This window comes from Typopeltis vanoorti, chromosome 23, assembly GCF_054136105.1.
Source record: "Typopeltis vanoorti isolate ZY-2024b chromosome 23, IOZ_Tvanoo_1.0, whole genome shotgun sequence".
Taxonomy (NCBI): domain Eukaryota; kingdom Metazoa; phylum Arthropoda; class Arachnida; order Uropygi; family Thelyphonidae; genus Typopeltis; species Typopeltis vanoorti.
In genome coordinates this window covers 11,746,262-11,766,186 of record NC_143571.1, presented here as the reverse complement: position 1 = coordinate 11,766,186, position 19,925 = coordinate 11,746,262, and the positions used below count along the sequence as shown (strand labels likewise).

The following is a 19,925-nucleotide window of genomic DNA, read 5'->3' as shown; positions in this document are numbered from 1 at the left end:
GGGCAAAAGATAATGGATAGCAATTTAATGTAGAAAAGTGTAAAGTTATGTATTTTGGGATGAATAGATTACAAGCTGTGCATTACATTGATGGAAATGTACTCCAGGAAACTGATGAAGCTAGGGATTTGGGGATGTCTGTAGACAGAGAGTCAAAGTTCGGTGGGTATATTGCTAAAGGTGGATAAAGTAACTCACAGGATTACTTGGTTATTGAAGAACACACTAACAAACAGAGATAAGAAAGTAATTCCACTTCTAAGGACTTGATATGACTACATATGAATTATGCTCAGGTCTCATCACCTGGGTTTCTTAGTGTGAGGAAGTGGTGGAGAGGATCCAGAGTCAAGTCCCAAAATGATGAGTGGCTATGGAATGCTTCCTGTGATGATAGATTGAGGATTTATGGGAGATTGGCTGATAGGTAGAAAAGAGAAAATATAATAAAAACATTTAAACTACTAAAGTTTGATTTTTTAACGATACTTGTGACATAATGATTAGAAATATATACATGTTTACACAAGAATAATGTTTAATTTGCCAAATATTTCAGTCTGAATATTACAGACCATCTTCAGTGGCTACATAGAAATAGTTTTTAAAAAAAAGTGGAATATGAACAATTGATCATTCACGCACAGAACGAGCTGCGTGATGTCATATCGCTAAGTATTAGAAGAGTAAACATTTTTAAAGTCATAATTAAAGATATTAATTCAGAAATTCATATAATAATCTTAATAACAATAGACTAATATAGGAAATTTACAATAAAAAAAAAAAATAAATGTGTTATCCTGATTAAACTTTCCCAAATTTTTGATATAGATATACAGTCATTACAATTCAAGTTAGGACGTTGAAGTAAGGCCTCCACACTTTCTTTAAATAAACGTTCAAATTTGTAGCGACATCTGTGTAGGAGGAGAGTCTTGGACCAAAGGATGTTGTGGCTTGTTTCTAATCCATGCTGAGCTAATCCAGTTTTCTCAGGTTTGTTGTGTTGAATGTGTTGTGTTGTGATGACCTGATGCTCTTGAATTCTTTTTTCTATAGAACGTCCAGTTTGTCCAAAGTAGGGAAGATTACAATTACAAGGAACTTGATACACACCAGGTAGAGACAAAGTTGGGCGTTTATCTTTAGATGAAGGAAAATGGGTGAATAATTTGTTAATAGGTGTATAACTGGCTGTTAAATCATATTTCTTCAGAATTCTTGAAATTGGTTCTGAAATCCCGGAAATGTAAGGAATTGGAACTCGACGTATTCAATCTTTGCTGTTCTGTGTTGGATTGTAAGAATCAAAAAGATGTTGTGTATTCTCTTCGGAAAAGCCATTTAGTTTCATGTGATGTTTGATAGTCGAAAGTTCTTTCTGTAATAAATGAGAAGTTGAACAGTTAGTTTTGGCTCATCGAATTAAACATTTTATGATTCCTTTTTTTGACAAGGATGATGAGCAGATTCTTTGAGAATACAACAACCTGTGAAAGTTGATTTTCTGTAAACTGTTGTTGTAAGAATACCAGAAGGTGAACGGATGAGAAGGACGTCTAAAAAAGATAACTTGTTGTCTTTTTCAATCTCCATGCTAAACTTTATACAAGGATGTAAGGAATTGATACTGCTTAAAAAGGTAGGTAAGGAGTCTCTGTTGTAAGGCCTTGATGGAAAGATGTTGTCTATATATCTAACCCAAAAGGATGGGTGAGGGAATATAGATGAGAACAGGACTTCTTCTAGATGTTCTAAATAAAAGTTGGCAAGAGCAGGAGAGAGTGGACTTCCCATGGCTGTTCCTTCCACTTGGTTGTAAAATTTGTTTTGACATAAGAAATATCCAGAGTGCATTATGAAATCAAATAACTTTATAATATCTTGTGGGAAGATGTCAGCAAGTAATTCTCAAGTCTCTATGAGAGATACATTCATATATAAAGATTCTATATGAAAGATAACCATAAGATCTTTTGATCCAAGACTCTCCTCCTACATAGATGTCGCTACAAATTTGAATGTTTTATTTACAGAAAGTGTGGAGGCCTTACTTCAACGTCCTAACCTGAATCATAATGACTGATTATCTATATCAAAAATTTGGGAAAGTTTAATCAGGATAACACATTAATTTTTTTTTTTTTGTAAATTTCCTATATTAGTCTAATGTTATTTAAGATTATTATATGAATTTCTGAATTGATATCTTTAATTATGACTTTAAAAATGTTTACTCTTCTAATACTTAGCGATATGACATCACGTGGCTCGTTCTGTGTGTGAATGATCAACTGTTCGTATTCCACTTTGTTTTTTAAAACTATTCCTATGTAGCCACTGAACATGGTCTGTAATATTCAGAGCAAAATATTTGGCAAATTAAACATTATTCTTGTGCAAATGTGTATATATTTCTAATCATTATGTCACAAGTATTTAAAAAATCAAATTTTATTCCTTCACAGGGAAAACTTCACCAAAAAAAAACAAAAAAAAAAAAAAAACGGTAAATTAAGTAAACTATCAGTAACTCAACCTAACATCACTCCTATCTCAGTATCTCCCATAATGCATAACATTATACATCTCCTTGTGGATGTGTATAATGTTATGCATTAAGGAAGGGCCACTACCCAGACTAGTTTCGACCTTTATTGAGGTCTCTTCAGTGGGAGCCAGGCCCAAGTGCAGATACCAGGCAGAATCATTAGCAAGGTAGGTCATCTCTACCTATAGGAGTTGCCAAACGGTGTGCCACCTTTCTATTAAATTACTCTGGATTTAGAGAAAGATGTTGAAAGTTTATTTTTCACTTGGTTAGACTATAATAAATTTAGTTTAATCCTTTATCCAAGTGTGAGCAAACAAAGTTTGCGTCTGAAAATATCTTCAGGACTGGGGTAAGGTAGTACAACACCTGGAAACTCGTCTTTCTCTAAATCCAGAGTAATTTAATAAAAAGGTGGCACACCGTTTCGCAACTCCTATAAGGAGAGATGACCTTGCTAATGCTTCTGCCTGGTATCTCCAGTGAGAATGAGTTTTGGTTTTGGTTTCTTTTAGTAGAGACATGTTTCTCAGCGCTCTTCATAGTTAATGCAGCAGTGATAAAAGTTTTTTGAGATATAATACTGATGATTAGTTCACAGTTCCTTTCTACATTAAAATAGTGATTGTTTGATGTTTCTCCTGTAGCATCAACAGCATGCTCGATCAGCAGAGCAGGTAAGACTTTTATTTTAATCTCCAAAAAATTTTTCAGGCCCTCTCCTGTTCCCAGCCCTGTGCAGCACTTGGTGCTTGAAGGGACAAGGCAGGTCCTGCACCCACTTCAAGTCTAGATTTAATTATGGATTCACCATATGAGGATCTCCCTTTCAAGGAACTTGTAGCTATTTTTTGACACATCGGTAACATTTTACACACGAAATGACCAGGAAAGGTTGAAGTCCATCAGATTATGGAGGTCGAAACAGAAGACCCTCAAACCTCCAAACTTTCTCCTAAACTTACACATGACAGTGTCATTTCCCCTGCTAAAACAACCGATGTAGATTCTAATGATTACCAGGAGGTCAGTAGAAAGAAGAGAAAGAAAGAGTCTCTTGCTGCAGAACCTGAATTTGCACTTCAAATGGACACACATCAGCACTATCTGGTGCAAGAACAGAGACAGATATATTGACACAGCCCAAAGAGAGGATTCCACCAGTAATCTTGAGATCTAAGGAAAAATGGTCGTCACTTGCAGAGACAACGAAGAACAATAACATCAAGTTCTCATCAGCCAAAAACACAGATGATGGAGTCCACATACAGCCTGAAGGAGAACTGACTACCGCCAGCTCACCAGACTTATGGATGAACAGAAATTCCCAAATCACACATACCAACTGAAAAGTGAAAAAAACCTTAAGGTAGTCATCAGAGGTTTGGTAGAAAACATAACATCAGAAGAGATAGCTACTGACCTCAGATCACAAGACTTGGAGCCGATCAAGATTTCTCACATGTATCGAGCAGAAAAGCGCCCCATGCCTCTGGTCTTAGTGGAGATCAGTAAAGATCAGAGAGAAATTTACGATCTTAGAATAGTCTGCAACTTGATCATCAAGACTGAGCCACTGAGAAGAAAGGCATCAGCTGGTCAATGCCATTGCTGCCAAAAATATGGGTATGCGCAAATGTTATGCAGAGCAGATTACAAGTGTGTAAAGTGCAGTGGCAACCATTCCTCGCACACTTGCGTCAAGCCAAAGACCACACCTGCTAAATGTGCGAACTGCAGCGGCCCACATCCTGCCAATTACAAGGGTTGTTCTCTCCATCCATCCAACCTTCAAAAGTCTAGACAGAAGTTAGTCCCACACATTCAGAAAAATATCATGAGATCTGCGCCCTGAAATCAAAGCACGGCTAGTTACACCAGATAAATCTTATGCTTCAGTGGTTTCCTCATGTAACACCGAGGTACTCCCTGTAACTAGCAGTCAAAACTCCTCAGCAATTCTCGCTGCCTCACTAGGGGAGATGCTAAAGGCCTTTAGCAAAACAAATCCAAGCCAGGCTGACAAACAAATTCCTTAGGAATACTCAAGTCATCTTCTCCATGATTAATGACTAATCCGGCTTCAACATCAAATTCTATGCAGATAGTATTCTGGAATGCAAATGGTCTCAACAACAAAATTTTGGAATTACAGGAACTTGTAGATCATTTACAAATTGATATTCTCCTCATTAACGAGACTCACCTATTCCCTGCGATAATCAGAAACTACTTGTTACTTAGAAATGACAGACTCAATGCCAGAGGTGGAGGCACTGCCATCTTTGTCAGACGAAACATCTGCTATAATGAGATTAAGAAGACTAATACATCTAACCTCGAGGAGACGGGCATAGAAATACATACCAACAATGCAGGCAGCTTAAAGATTTATTCTGTATACAACTCCCCTGGCAAACCTCTCCTACCCTCTCTCAGCCACTGGATACAAATGAAGCAATAATTGTGGCAGGAAATCTCAATTCCAAGCAGCCTTTATGGAACAGCAAGAGTTTTAACAACAACAGAATGATCCTCTACAATTTTGCTTTGAAGAGAAACATTGTTATTGCAAGCCCGATCGAGCCAACACATTACGGAGCAACCGGCAGACCTGATGCTTTGGATATTGCTATATTTAACAACATTTCTCATCAATTCCAACTTCAAGTGGTTGACGAGCTCAGCTCAGATCACAATCCAGTACTTTTAAGTTTAGGAGGGGATCCTGAGCTCATTCCCAGCCTAACTTTGAAAAATTCAAGGCTAAATTGAATACTATCATAGACTCAGCACCTACTATCTCCTCCTGTGAAGAAATTGACGTGGCATGTCAGCAATCTTGAATGTAAAATCCATTCTGGCTTATCTGCAGCTTGTTCTATTTCCACCCCAGCTCAACTAAACTTATGTCCTGAAGAAATCCTTGCTCTAATCAGAAACACAAATAGACTCAGATGCCGCTATCACAACACGCTATCTCTGCAAGACCGTCGAGAACTAAACAGAGCATCCAACCTAGTCCGTTATGCATTAAAAGATCACAGGAACCAGCAATGGGAAAGAAAACTCTGTTCTCTCAAAACTGAAGATAATTCTCTGTGGAAATTGACTAAAGCTCTCCGTACGGATCACTCTAACATCCAGCCCATTCACGGAGAAAGAGGCCTTGTTTACAGAGATGATGAAAAAGCCGAAGCTCTTGCAGATGCTCTTCAACTTGTGCCGTCCTAATTATGCGCACGTGGATTTAGTCTTCATAGAGAAAATACACCATCGAGTTCGTACTGTGCTTTGGCAGCCTTGTAGCCATGAAAATATCTGTCCCACCTCACCTAAAGCGGTCTATTCAATCATTAGGAAGCTTAACAACAAAAAAGCCCCTGGTCCAGATGAAATTACCAACAAAACAATTAAGGCCCTCCCACACAAAGCTGTCATGCATTTAGTAGCCATTATTAATGCAATGCTGAGATTAAATCATTTCCCCTCACGATGGAAACAAGCAGATATATTCCTTATCCTCGAGCCTGGTAAGGCACCTAAAATGCCACAGAGCTATAGACCTATCAGTCTTTTATCATGCCTGGGAAAAATCGCAGAAAGAGTTATTCTCAACCGACTTAATGAGGAGGTGAATAAAAACAACATAATTCCGAAAGAACAATTTGGTTTCCGTACTCGACATAGCACTACACAGCAAATTCACAGACTGACAGAATTCATCACTACAGGCTTTAACTGGAAACAACACACAGGAGCTGTCTTTTTAGATGTTGCAAAAGCTTTTGATAAGGTGTGGCACCAAGGTCTCATCTATAAATTAATTTCAGCCAACATCCCTCTTTACCTTACTAAAATTATTGACTCCTTTCTAAAGGACCGTAAAATCCAGGTCAAGTTGCGCGGAATTCGATCCTCACTGAAAAAATCACTGCTGGTGTCCCTCAAGGCTCGCTGCTCTCACTGCTGCTTTTTAACATCTTTGTTTCTGATGTTCCTAGCACATCACTAACCACTATAGCTAGTTATGTGGATGATATGGCAATTCTTAGCAGATCTCTCAGGACGAATATAGCTACGCAGCGCTTACAAACTGCAGCAACAAATTTAGAAAACTGGTTCAGGAAATGGCAAATATCTGTAAATGCCGATAAAAGCACTGCCATTCTCTTCACAAGAAGACAAGCATCTCACTTCGGAGAAGTTAAACTGCTTAACACAGCCATCCCATAGAGATCGAGCACAAAATATCTAGGCATTCAACTTGATAACCATTTAAACTTCAACTCCCACATAGATTATGCATGCAAAAAAGCAAACTCTGCAATTGTGCAACTCTATTCTCTCCTCAATCGAAGAAGTCAAGTCAGCATTGAAAACAAATTACAGATCTACAAAACAATTATCAGACCCTTTTTAACTTACGGATCACCGGCCTGGGGTCACACTTCCCCCGCCAACATCAAAAAGCTACAAGTTATTCAAAACAAGTGCCTCTGTATGATTTTTAACGCTCTGTGGTTTGTCAGAAATGCTCTCTTACATCGCGATGCCGATATTACAGATATTCCCATGTTTCTCCATAATATTGCCACTGCTTATTTTTCCAAAGCAGCTGTTCATCCCAATCAACTCATTCAAGAGTCTAACAATGACAAACACGATAGGTGGAAACATAAGCGCCCGAAAGCTGCTCTTCTCTTCGGTTCAGGTGGCCCCATACGTCAGAAATGCTCTCTTACATCGCGATGCCGATATTACAGATATTCCCATGTTTCTCCATAATATTGCCACTGCTTATTTTTCCAAAGCAGCTGTTCATCCCAATCAACTCATTCAAGAGTCTAACAATGACAAACACGATAGGTGGAAACATAAGCGCCCGAAAGCTGCTCTTCTCTTCGGTTCAGGTGGCCCCATACAGCCCTAATTAGGGTGAGCCAGGTGCTCGCTAACCTCTAATATAAGTCTATTTCATAGCGATGAAGGGATCAGAATCCATGGGATTGATATCCATCAAGCCACATCAGTTATCAGTCTGGTATCTCCACTTGGGCCTGGCTCCCACTGAAGAGACCTCAATAAAGGTCGAAACTAGGCTGGGTAGTGGCACTTCCCTTAATGCATATTATACATATCCCCAAGGATATGTGTTTTGCATTATGGGAGATACTGAGATTGGAGTGATGTTAGCTTGGTCCACCTTTGCAACGAGTTTCCCAGTGTTGTACCACCGCCCCAGTCTTGAAGATACTTTCAGGTGCAAACTTTGTTTGCTCACACTTGGATAAAGGATTAAACTAAATTTATTATAGTCTAACCAAGTGAAAAATAAACTTTCAAGATTTAAAACACATGGTCAGAGACACTGCCAATTCTTTTTTTTACACATTCTCATAGCTTACAGAGACTGATCTTCCACTCTTATGGCTGTTTTCACATTGAAATACCATAATATCCTAAGAGGTTCCAGTTACTATCTTCATATCAGTTCCTATAATCTATGTCACTGCATTATCTCTAACTAGATGACACATTTTTGCAAAGTGATCAATATTTAATTCAACATTTTTTTTCTGTCACCTTGTCATCAGCATTCACCGGCATTTTATTTCTAAAACCTTTTGACAGCTTGGCTACATTGTTATCAAAACCTCATTTGCCCTACTTACTACGCTTGTCACTTGTCTTGCCTATTGTGTGTCAATACTGATCATGAGCCTATTTATCATCCTTCCCCCCCCCCTCATTTTAGGTCATTTATTTAACTCCCACTTGACCATGGGTACAGCAGTATAAATTGGGGAGAGGAAGATGAATGTAGCAATAAGGGAATGGAATTTCTAGAATTCCTGAGGAACAAATGTCTTAGGCAACATGTAATAGAGGGAGCAAGAGGTTCAAGAGTTTTAGATTTGGTCATAGCATCAGAAGAGTTGATAATAACTGAGATGACATCTCTCCCACCAGTTGGAAAGAGTGACCATATGGTTTTGACTTGGAAGATGAATAGACATGCAGGAGTATCAAAGAGACGGGAAGGTATGAGTAATTATAAGGCAGGTGATTATAATAGTCTTAGACGTCAACTTGGGGAAGTTTCATGGAGGGAGGAATTGGAAGGCCAGGATATCATTAGTGCTTGGGAAATTGTGAAGGAATATTTGTTAGCAGCAATAGTAAGCTGTATTCCACGAGTGAAGAAGAGGACACAATTTGGAGTAAAGTGGATGACAAACAATATTAAACAGGAGACAGGTAAAGAGAAGATGCACGAAGAATATAAGACACAGGCCAGAAGAGTGACTAGTGTGGTAAGGAAAGTGAAACTGGAATATAAGAAGAGATTGGCCCTAAGATCCAAAGAAAATCCTAGGGAATTTTTTAGCTATGAAGCCAGTAGAAGGGGAAATGATTGTAGAAGAATGAGATTGTGAGATTAAAATGGGAATAGAGTGACTGATGCAGAGGACATAGTGGAATTGTTCAATGAACACGTATTTCATCCTGGAGGAGTAAATTTTAATACTAGAGGGATAGGGGGTTCGAGGTTTAGAGGTGCAGGAAGAGAGTGTGTGTTCCAAATACTGAGTACACTGGATGTCAGTAAAACTGTGGGACTGGATGGTATTTCACCACGAGTTTTGAGAGAACTAAAGAAATGACAGCTCCTTTGACCTAGCTTTTCAATGAAAGTCTGGCAACAGGAAAGATGCCCAGGAAATGGAAGGAAGGTAAGATAGTGCCATTGCATAAGGGCTGTAGCAGACTGGAAGTGTCTAATTATAGGCCAGTTTGTGTGTCATCGGTAGTTGTTAAGGTCTTGGAGAAATTAATGAGGGACTATATAAAGTGTTGGGAAGATGAAGGTAATGTTATCTGTGAGAATCAAAATGGATTTGTGAAGGGGCACCCTTGTTTTAGCAATATGCTAGGCTTTTATAATAAAGTTCCAAGAGCAGTAGATGATGGAAAGGCATACACTACCATTTTTTTGAACTTAGCGAAGCCATTTGACTGGGTGGCACATGATAAGCTGATATTTAAGTTGCAGCACATGGGTCTGGATGTCAGGTTGGTCAACAGGATTGGCTGTCCGATAGGTATCAGAGAGTTAAGGTCTCTCTGATATTGTGGGGCAGTTTCGAGCAGGCAGAGGATTACAAGCGGGGTCCCGCAGGGCTCAGTACTGGGACCTATATTGTTTAACCTTTATATCAATGGCACTGTCAGTGGTTTGCGGATGATGCAAAGCAGGGAAAGGGTTAGTAATAATGCAGATGTGTTAGCCATGCAAGAGGATGATTTGAATAAGCTAGACAGATGAGCAAATGAATGGGGGTTCAGTTTAATGCAGCAAAATGTAAGGTCTTGAGGTTTGCGACACATCGATGTGATGCTACATACTCTATGGGAGGGGCTATACTGGACGAAGTAGAGGAGACAAGAGATCTGAGGTTGATGATTGATAGAAACCTGAAATTTAGGGGACATGTTGCAAATTTGGTGAAGGTGAAATAGAGGATTGCTGCAATAATGAGAAGGACACTGACCTGCAGAGATAAAAGAATTATCATTCCATTATATAAGACTCTGATCAGACCACACTTAGACTATTGTTCTCAGATGTAACCACACTCAGACTATTGTTCTCAGACTAGTGGCCGCCAGGATTTGAAGGGGATAAATTAATTGTGGAATGGGTACAAAGGTGGATAACAAAAGATGGTTTCAGGGCTGTACAATGTTAGTTATGAGGATCGGCTGAGGGAATGTGGACTGCAGAGTTTGGTGGATAGAAGGAGAGGTGATGTTATTGAGACTTTTAAACTGTTGAGAGGTGGTTACATGGTTGACACTAGGGTTTTCTTTCGCTTGGTTGAAGAGCAGGAAGGAGTGATTACAAGGGGAAATCTCTGAAGTTACGAAAGGAAACTGTGAGCAATAGAGTGAGGAGTGGTTTCTTTGCATGGAGGGTGGTTGAACCATGGAATGCATTGCCCGATAGAGTGGTGAGCGCGAGAACGGTCAATGAGTTTAAGGAGTGGTATGATAGACTATGTGTTTCTTAGGAAGGACCTCCGACGATGAGTCTTTTGACTCCATGAAGGCCTGAATAATAATAATAATGGTATGCATTCTGAAACTGCTTCTGTCATTTACCCCTTAACTATCATTCTTCCTTGCGATTCCTTTCCTCTGCACCCACTCTCCCCAAGATATAACAACTATATACCTTTTGCCCTACTGGTCTCTATCTCACATCAGATAACCTCAAATGCACTGCCTCCTACAATCCTGCCTTTCTGTTGAAATACTATAATAAATTTAGTTTAATCCTTTATGTAAGCAAACAAAGTTTGTGCCTGAAAATATCTTCAGGACTGAGGTAAGGTGGTACAACACTAGGCAATTGGCAGCAAAGGTGGACCAAGCTCTCATTGTTCCTTGTCTCAGTATCTCCCATAATGCAAAGCACATCTCCTTGCAGTATACTGCTATGCATTAAGGCAAGGGCCACTACCCAGACCGCTTTCGACCTTTATTGAGGTTGTCAGTGGGAGGCAGACCCAAACATGAGATTCTAAGTCAGAAGCAATAGGAGAGGTCATATTTACCTATACGAGTTGCCAACAGGTGTACCACCTTATTATTGAATTACTCTGAATTTAGAGAAAGATGTTGGAAGTTTATTTTGCACTTGATTAGACTATAATAAATTTAGTTTAATCCTTTATCCAAGTGTAAGCAAACAAAGTTTGCACCTTAAAATATCTTCAGGTTGCGAGTTGCCTAGTGTTTTACCACCTTACCTCAGTCCTGAAGATATTTTCAGGCGCAAACTTTGTTTGTGCAGACATAAGCAATTTACAGACATAAAATATTGTTGGTGGTGGGTGATAGGTGGTATTTGTGTAGTTGGAGGATTAAGTAGAGCAGATATTGAGTTGTACAGTGGAGTAGTGTGCCCTTCCATAATGAGTCCTTCAATTTCTTCTGATCTGATCTTCTGAATATGGAAATAACAAGATACATCTAGAGGTGATTAACTACGGTTGTATCAAAACAGGAAATGTTAAGGAGAGAATGAATGTGGTGTGCAGAGATTGGTAGATTTATATTGTGTGTGTAAAATGTCATTCTACCATGAAAGGTTTAAACCTAAAACACATTAGTCTAGCGAGTGGGCTTGGAGTCCTGACAGATAACAGATTAATTTGGAAGAAAATTGTCGATCAGAAGTTAATAATGATGTGACTTTTTTTTTATAGGGCTATCATAATATCCTGTACACATCAGGAATTTGATGATGACCTTTAGGAAGCGAAAAGATATGAAAGAGCTATAAGCTGGTGAGAGGAGTTTAGCTGAAATTGAAACAACTCAGTGTGAAATATAGTTATTGCCAGGTCTAGACAAATTATGCAAAACATATACTCACTCAAGAAGCTATTCTCCCCCCCCCACCATTTTTTTAAATGATATGTTTCCAAAAAATCAATAGGATTTTCATAAAGCTATTAGGGATGTTGTATCCTCAGTAAAGAAGTTATTTTTTTATTAAATAAAAATATTCAATTTTGAACAGCCTGCAGTTACTTGCCAGATAGAAAATCTTGACTCACCAAGGGTGAGTGGGTTTTCAATAATTAAATTTTACCTAAATAAGAAAGTAATTTCTTGTGAAATAAGTAAATGCCTTACGCCATATCAATAGTTGCACCATCTTTTAGCCATGTAATCCGAGGACGTGGATTTCCATTTGCAGCACAGTCTAGTGTTACATTTGTTCCTTCAGTAATTATTGCACTTTTTGGTATTGCAATGAAATGAGGAGCTGATATTCTATTTGCTTCTGCTGCAATAAAATAAATAAAAATTACTGAAGTCAATATCCTGCTACACACAAAATATTTCATTATATACTGCAAATGAAACAGAATGTAAGGCCCCTTAATCTTTTTTTCCCCATTTCCCATTCTGTCTAATTAACTATTATAAGATTCACTCCTCACTTAGCTATTATCATTTTATAATAACTAATTTTATAAAATCATTTTATATTGACAACTTAAAAGCATATACTTTGAAGATGTCAGTACCCAGTCATCATGGTAGTACTTTAAAATACATAGTTATCCATAAAAAACTGCATTATGTTATTTGTGTTAAAATTCATACATAAAATAAATATAGTGAAAAATGTGAACTTCTATAAACATAAATCAGTGAAACAAGAAAAGAATAGTAACAACAAAAGAGTATCTTGAACAATCACCATCACAAAACTTAATATATCAGCATCTAGTTGTTAATGTACACAAGTACAGACATCATCATCATTATCAGCCATTGTTGACCTACTGCAGGATGAAGGCCTTTCCAAGATTATTCCAAAAACATGTCTGTCCATGGCTCTCCTTTCCCATGTCACTCCTGCAAATCGTATGATATCATCAATCCACTGTGATTTAGGTCGGCATCGTGGTCATTTTTCCTCTTGTGAAATCCGATCCAGTACTTCTTTTGTCCATCGTTGATCTTGTCGTCGAGCAACATGCCCAGCCCATTACCACTTCAGATGTTCACTCTTCCTATGATGTCAGAGACTTTGGTTTGATTTCTTATCCATGCATTCCTTTTGTGATCCAATCTTGTGATACCAAGCATACTTCTTTCCATACTACATTGGGTTGTTCTTAATTTTTGAATTTCCTTTGCATTCAGTGTCCATGTTTCACAGCCATATGTCGGTATAGGAAGAATGCACTGGTTAAAAACTTTTTCTCTTCAGGCATAATGGTAGTTGGCTTTTGAATACTGAATATAATTTTCCAAATGCTTTCCACCCAAGCATCGTGTGCCTTTTAATTTCACCCATGATATTTTGTTCCATTGATATGTGTTGTCCTAAGTATATGTAATGATCTACTTGTTTAATTTCCTCATTATTGATTTTTATTATTTCTGGTTGGAAGTACAGACATATAAAGAAACAATATAATACAAACATATAAAGACACAAGCACAGATATAAAACTTTACATAAAGCATTATCATTGTTCTACACAGTATACTGATCTATAGTGATACAACTTTCATCATAGTAGAAAGACATTATCTGATATTCTTCTTCTTTGAGTGCCATCTCCTATCGGAGGTCGGCGACCACCTTGGCAAATTTTGAGCGATTCTCAGCTATTCTGAGCCGTCTCTCAGAGTTCATACCAGTCCACTGTCTGATATCTGCCAGCCAAGATTTTCTTCGTCTTCCTTGTCCTCTTCTTCCATTTATCTTCCCTTTTATAATCAATTGAAATATCTTATATTTTTCATTACGAAGTAGGTGACCAAGATATGCAGTTTTTCTTTTTTTTATGGTATCTAAAAGTTCACATGATTTCCCCATTTGTTCCAGTACTTCCTGATTGGACGTTTTTGCTGTTCCATGGGATTTTTAACATTCGTCCGTATAACCACATCTCAAAGGCTTCAAATCTTTTTATTGATGTTGTCTTCAAGGTCAAAGTTTCTGCACCGTACAGCAATACAGACCATACATAGCAATTAACCATGCATACTCTAAGCTCTAAGTTTAAACTGCGGTTACAAAGTGTTGATTTCATCAAGAGAAAATTTTTTCTTGCCATTTCAATTCTAACTTATATTTCCATTTCTGGATTGCAATCTTCATTTAACCAGCATCCCCGAGATATTTAAACTTTGCCACTCTTTCTATTTGTTTCTTATTTAAAGAAAGTGCTAAATTACGAATTGGTTTCTTACTTATGACCATGAATTTAGTTTTGGTGATATTTATTTTTAATCCCATTTTTTCACTCTCTGCATTTATTAGTTCCAAAAGATTTTGAAGATCCTGAATATTGTCAGCCAGAAGAGCTGTATCATCGGCATATCAGATGTTACTGATGATTTCACCATTTACACTAATCCCTTCCTTTTTTCCTTCCAAGACTTTTTGAAATATGGCTTCTGAGTAGATGTTAAAAAGAAGAGGTGACAGCACACATCCTTGCCTTACTCCTCGTTTGATGTTAATGGAGTCTGTAATAATGTCATCAACTTGAACAGATGCCTTTTGGTTCCAATATAAGTTTTCAATGATCCTGATGTCTTTACCATCTAATCCAATTCTTTTTAATAGTACAATCATTTTAGCATGTTGGACTTTGTCAAATGCTTTCTCGAAGTCGATGAAGCAAATGAATATTACCTTGTTTTGATCAATACATTTTTGAAATAAGATCTGAGAACAGAAAAGGGCCTCTCTTGTTCCCAAGCCGTTTCTAAAGCCGAATTGGGTATCACTGATGGTGTCTTCACATTTTCTGTATATTCTTTTTTGAATTATTTTCAGAAACATTTTGAGAACATGACTCATTAGGCTGATCATTCTATAGTCATTACAAGTTTTCGCATTTACTTTTTTAGGTAGCATGATGAAGGTCGACTGTAACCAGTCTTGAGGGATTATGCCTGTATTGTAGATCTTATTAAATAGCTTTACTAATATGTTAATATTGTCACCTTCTAATAACTTTACTATTTCTGCTGGTATTCTATTTGGTCCTAGGGCTTTACCATTTTGAGCTGAGTTTAATGCACATTCTACCTCTGATTTTAGAATGCATGGACCTTACATATGTTCATAAGTATTTTCTGGGTTCTGTCTGTTATCAGTAAAGAGTTCTTCTATATATTTCACCCATTCTTGTATTTTGTCATCCTTTATGGATATAATTTCTCCCTTTTTTGTTTCAAAGGATACAGAATTGTTTTTTCTTATATATACCTGAGGTCTCTTTCATCTTTTTGTGTAGATTAAAATTGTCATGTTTTTCCTGTAGAATTTCTATTTCTTTACATTTTTCATTCATCCAGATTTCTTTTGCTTTTTTGATCTTGTGTTTAATAATTTTCTGAACCTGTATATTTTGTTGGATTATGATTTTTATATGATCTGTGTTGATCCATGAGAGAAAGAATTTCATCAGTCATCCAATCTTTCTTTTTTACTGCTCTATTAGGACATAAGGTATTGGTACATTTCTCTATGAAGACAGATTTCAATTTGTCCCACGATTCATCAACCCTCATGATGTCATCATTCTTGATAAGTGCTAGCTCTTGATTCAGATCTTGACTCAATTTGCTTCTTATCTCTGTGTTTTTTAATTTTCCAAAATCAAACCTTTTTTGTTGATGTTTCTTAAGCATAGCTTTCAGTCTAAGTTGTAACTCTGCCACCAGTAGGTTATGATCAGAAGCAATATCTGCACTAGGATAGGTTTTTGTACTCTTTATAGAACTTCGAAATCGTTGATTAATTAGTAAGTAATCAATTTGGTTTCTGACTATATTCCCATTATTATCCTGTGGTGATCGCCAAGTATACAATCTTCGAGGTGGTAGCTTAAACCATGTGTTTGTGATTATTAGCTCCTCTTCCTGGCAGAATTGAAAAAGAAACGGTCACCTCTCTCATTTCTTGTGCCCAGTCCATGTTAGCCAACTACATCTCCACTTCTACCTTTCCCAACTTTAGCACTGAAATCACCCATGACTATGTTAATATCATGCTTTTTTGTGTTTTTCATTAGTTCTTTTAATTGATCATAAAATTCTTCAATCTCAGTATCACTCTTGTCAGCAATAGGGGCATAGACTTGTATAAGATTAACATCTAGTGGTTGTCCTTTCAGTTTTAATAACATCATCCTATCTGAGTAAGGGATGAAGCTCAACAGTGACTTTTTGATATCTTTGTTTATTATTATTCCAACTCCGTTTTGATGGTTGTTTTCACAACTTCCAGAGTGATACATTGTCATGTCATTGACTTGAGTTTTGCCTGATCCTGGCCACCTAACTTCATTCATTCCTAAAATTCCAATTTCAAGTCTTTTCATTTCTTGGATAGCATTTCTTAGCTTACCTTATATCTGATATAGTAAAAGCAATTAGCTATATGAGGGGGGGGGGGGGGTATCGAAAGTTCTGATAAAAACCTAGAACAAAAATTATATGAAAGCAACTGATATAACCACAAGAAAGAACCTATCTTAAAACCCTTTAACCCCTATGTTTCATCAAATTATAATACTTTCTTTTAAAGTTACACGGTGAGCAGCATTCATATTTATAAATTTAGCGACACAAAAACACACGTATTGAATAGATTATTTTATAATTACCAATAAAATAAAACTTGACATTTCGACCCCTGTATTGAGGTCATCATCGGAAGAATACAAGTGTATAAGGAACCAAGCTACATGTTCTAACCCTGTATATCAGTAAACTAAATCTACGTAGTTAATTAATGTTTTTTTCCTAGCCTGACCTCTAGTGATAAAAAATAAATAAATCTTCTTCTTCTTCTACAGCTTCTCCCACTTAAGTGGGGTCACTGTTTGCTATGAGTCTCCTCCACACCTTCCTGTCTTGGGCTGTCACCACATCCAAGTTCTTCATCTTCAAGTCCTCTTCTACCAGCTCCCTCCATCTCTTCTTTGGCCGCCCACGCTTCCGCCTTCCTTGCACATCCATCTGCAAGACCCTTCTTCCCACATATTCATCCTCCCTCCTCATCACATGACCAAACCATCTCAACCTTGCCTCCTGTATTTTCGCTCCTAAGTTCGTAACTTTCACTGTTCCCCTGACATAGTCATTTCTCAGATGATCCTTTCTGGTCACACCGCACATCCACCTAAGCATTCTCATCTCTGCTACTTCCATCCTGCTGATGTTATTTTTCCTCAGGGCCACAGTTTCTATAGCATATGTCATAGCTGGCCTCACTACTGTCCTATAAATTTTGCCTTTCAGATTGATCGGTACCCTCTTATCGCATAACACTCCAGCCATCTCCCTCCAGTTCCTCCAACCCGCTTGTATCCTGCATCCCACTTCCTTCTCAGCTCCTCCATCTTCTTCCACTGTTGAACTTAAGTATCTAAAGTCTCTCACCTTCCTGATGACATTTCCTTCCAGCTCCAGATCTGTCTCCTGGCCACCGCCCACTGCACAACACATATACTCTGTCTTACTTCTGCTCAGTCTCATACCTCTCTCTTCCAGTACTTTTCTCCATCTTTCCAGTTTAGTTTCTGCTTCTTCTCTTGAATCTACACACAGCAAGATGTCATCAGCATACAACATTGTCCAAGGTGCATCTTCTCTCACCTCCTCTGTTACCACCTCCATCACAATATTAAACAGAAACAGACTTAATGCTGGCCCTTGATGTAAGCCAACTGTTACTTGAAAACTTTCTGTCTGTCCCAAACAGGTCCGAACACTTGTCTTCACATTTCTGTACATTTCCTGCACCAACCTGACATATTTCTCAGGCACCTTCTTCTCCCTCAGACACCTCCAGACTTCTTGCCTTGGCACTCTATCGTATGCTTTCTCCAGATCAATAAATACCAGATGTAGCTCCCTTTGTTTCTCTCGATATTTTTCCATCATCTGTCGTAACCCAAAGATAGCATCTGTTGTTGATCTACCAGGCATGAAGCCAAATTGTTCCTTTGCAATCTCCACCTCCTCCCTCAATCTACCATCAAGAACCCTTTCTAGGATCTTCATTGTGTGGGACATCAACTTTATTCCTCTGTAATTTTTACAGTCTTGTGCATCCCCTTTACCCTTGTAGATGGGAACAAGAGTACTCTCCCTCCATTCCTCGGGTATATTTTTCTGTTGGCAAACTTTCATGAACAGGTCCCACAGCAGGTCAATTCCCTCTTCCCCCAGTGCCTTCCATGCCTCCACTGGAATTCTGTCAGGGCCCACCGCTTTTCCATTCCTCATCCTCTACATGGCCTCCATCACTTCCATTCTACTGATGTTCTGCACCATCCCCTTAGAAGGCTGCCCATCTCCTCTGTGAGTCCTTGCATTTTCCTCATTCAAAAGTCCCTAAAAGTATATTTTCCATCTGTTTCTTATGTCCACATCCCTCCATAATACTCTTCCTTCAGCATCTTTGATCTGCCTCACATGTAAGATGTCCTTAGCTGCTTTATTTCTACATTTCGCTAGTTGGTAAATTTTTCTCTGTCCTTCCTTTGTTTCTAATTGATCATACAGATCTTGATAAAAAATAAATAAATAAAAAATAAAATAATAAAATAATAATAAATAAATAAAAAAATGTATAAATACAACTGCAATAAACTGCTAAAGTCCTCATGTATTAATATTCTTCTGGATTTGTACAGTTCTGGTTGTTATAATATGATTTCTTTCAGTTGCTGTTGAATGTTACAAACACTTCACCAGGTTATCTTCTTGTAGTGGGATTTTTTTATGGCTAGTTTAGGTTGTTATGGCTAGATTAGGCCATAATTTTTGTTGAGATTTGGGTTGTGTTTGAGCATTTCACATGACTCTTTAAATTTTCTCTCAAACCAGGTTTTGGTGCAGTGTAGGACTTGGTATTTTTCCAATCAGTTCTGTGGTATGTTTGGAGTGCTTGGTCAGAAAGGCCGGTTTTCCCAAAATGGAGGTATTTAATGTGTCGTTTGTGTTCGTCTTCTCTGATTGGGATAGTTTGCCCTCTATTTTCTATGTATGGTATGTTACATGTGCATTTTATTTTGTATACCCCTGGGTGGGCTAGGTGTGGAAGAGGATCTTTAGAAGAACTGAGTAGGTGTCTTAACTTGTTTGGGGATTTAAAGGTGGTTTTAATGTTGTATTTGGGTAGTGTTCTGTCTAATTTTTCAGAAATGCCTCTAACATAGGAATGGCAATAGCATTCCTGAAATCTTTTTTTGTTCTTACTTGAATAGTTTTTTTACTGTATCCATTTTTTATAAATGTTTGGTTGATGATCTTCTATTCCTGTTTAGAGCTTGTTCATTAGAACAAATTGTTAGAGCTCTGTGTTTAAGGGTGCTTATGACACCTAGTTTTTGTGTTGGGTGGTGGTAAGAATTTTTGTGTATGTATTGGCCTGTGTGTGTAGGTTTGCGGTAAACTGAGAAGGAGAGACAGCCAGAGGGAAGACGTGTGACAAGTGTGTCTAGGAAAGAAAGAGAGTTGTTTTTCCATTTCAATGGTGAATTGGATATGTTTGTGTTGTTTGTTTAGGTGGCTAAGGAATGTATTTAGAGCTTCGTGGCCGTGGGGCCAAATGGCGAAAATATCGTCGACGTATCTGAGCCAAATTTTGGGCTTTAGACATGCTGTCTCTAGAGCACGTTGCTCAAAGTCTTCCATATAAAAGTTAGCTATTGGGGGGGGAAGTGGTGAGCCCATGTCTGTACCTTCTTTTTGAAGATAAAAATTGTTTTGCCAGACGAAATATCCAGAGCGGAGTACGTGGGCAAAG

General features: G+C 37.9%; 1 protein-coding gene across 6 annotated transcripts in view; it reads right to left on the bottom strand.

The window, feature by feature from the left end:
- fra (neogenin protein frazzled) overlaps positions 1-19,925 on the bottom strand; it is a 535,028-nt gene that overhangs the window by 313,099 nt on the left and 202,004 nt on the right. For all 6 annotated transcript variants that reach the window (XM_090412604.1, XM_090412608.1, XM_090412609.1 and 3 more), the window contains exon 5: positions 12,263-12,416. In XM_090412604.1, coding sequence (XP_090268730.1) covers positions 12,263-12,416 — 154 coding nt within the window. The remainder of the gene's footprint in view (positions 1-12,262; positions 12,417-19,925) is intronic.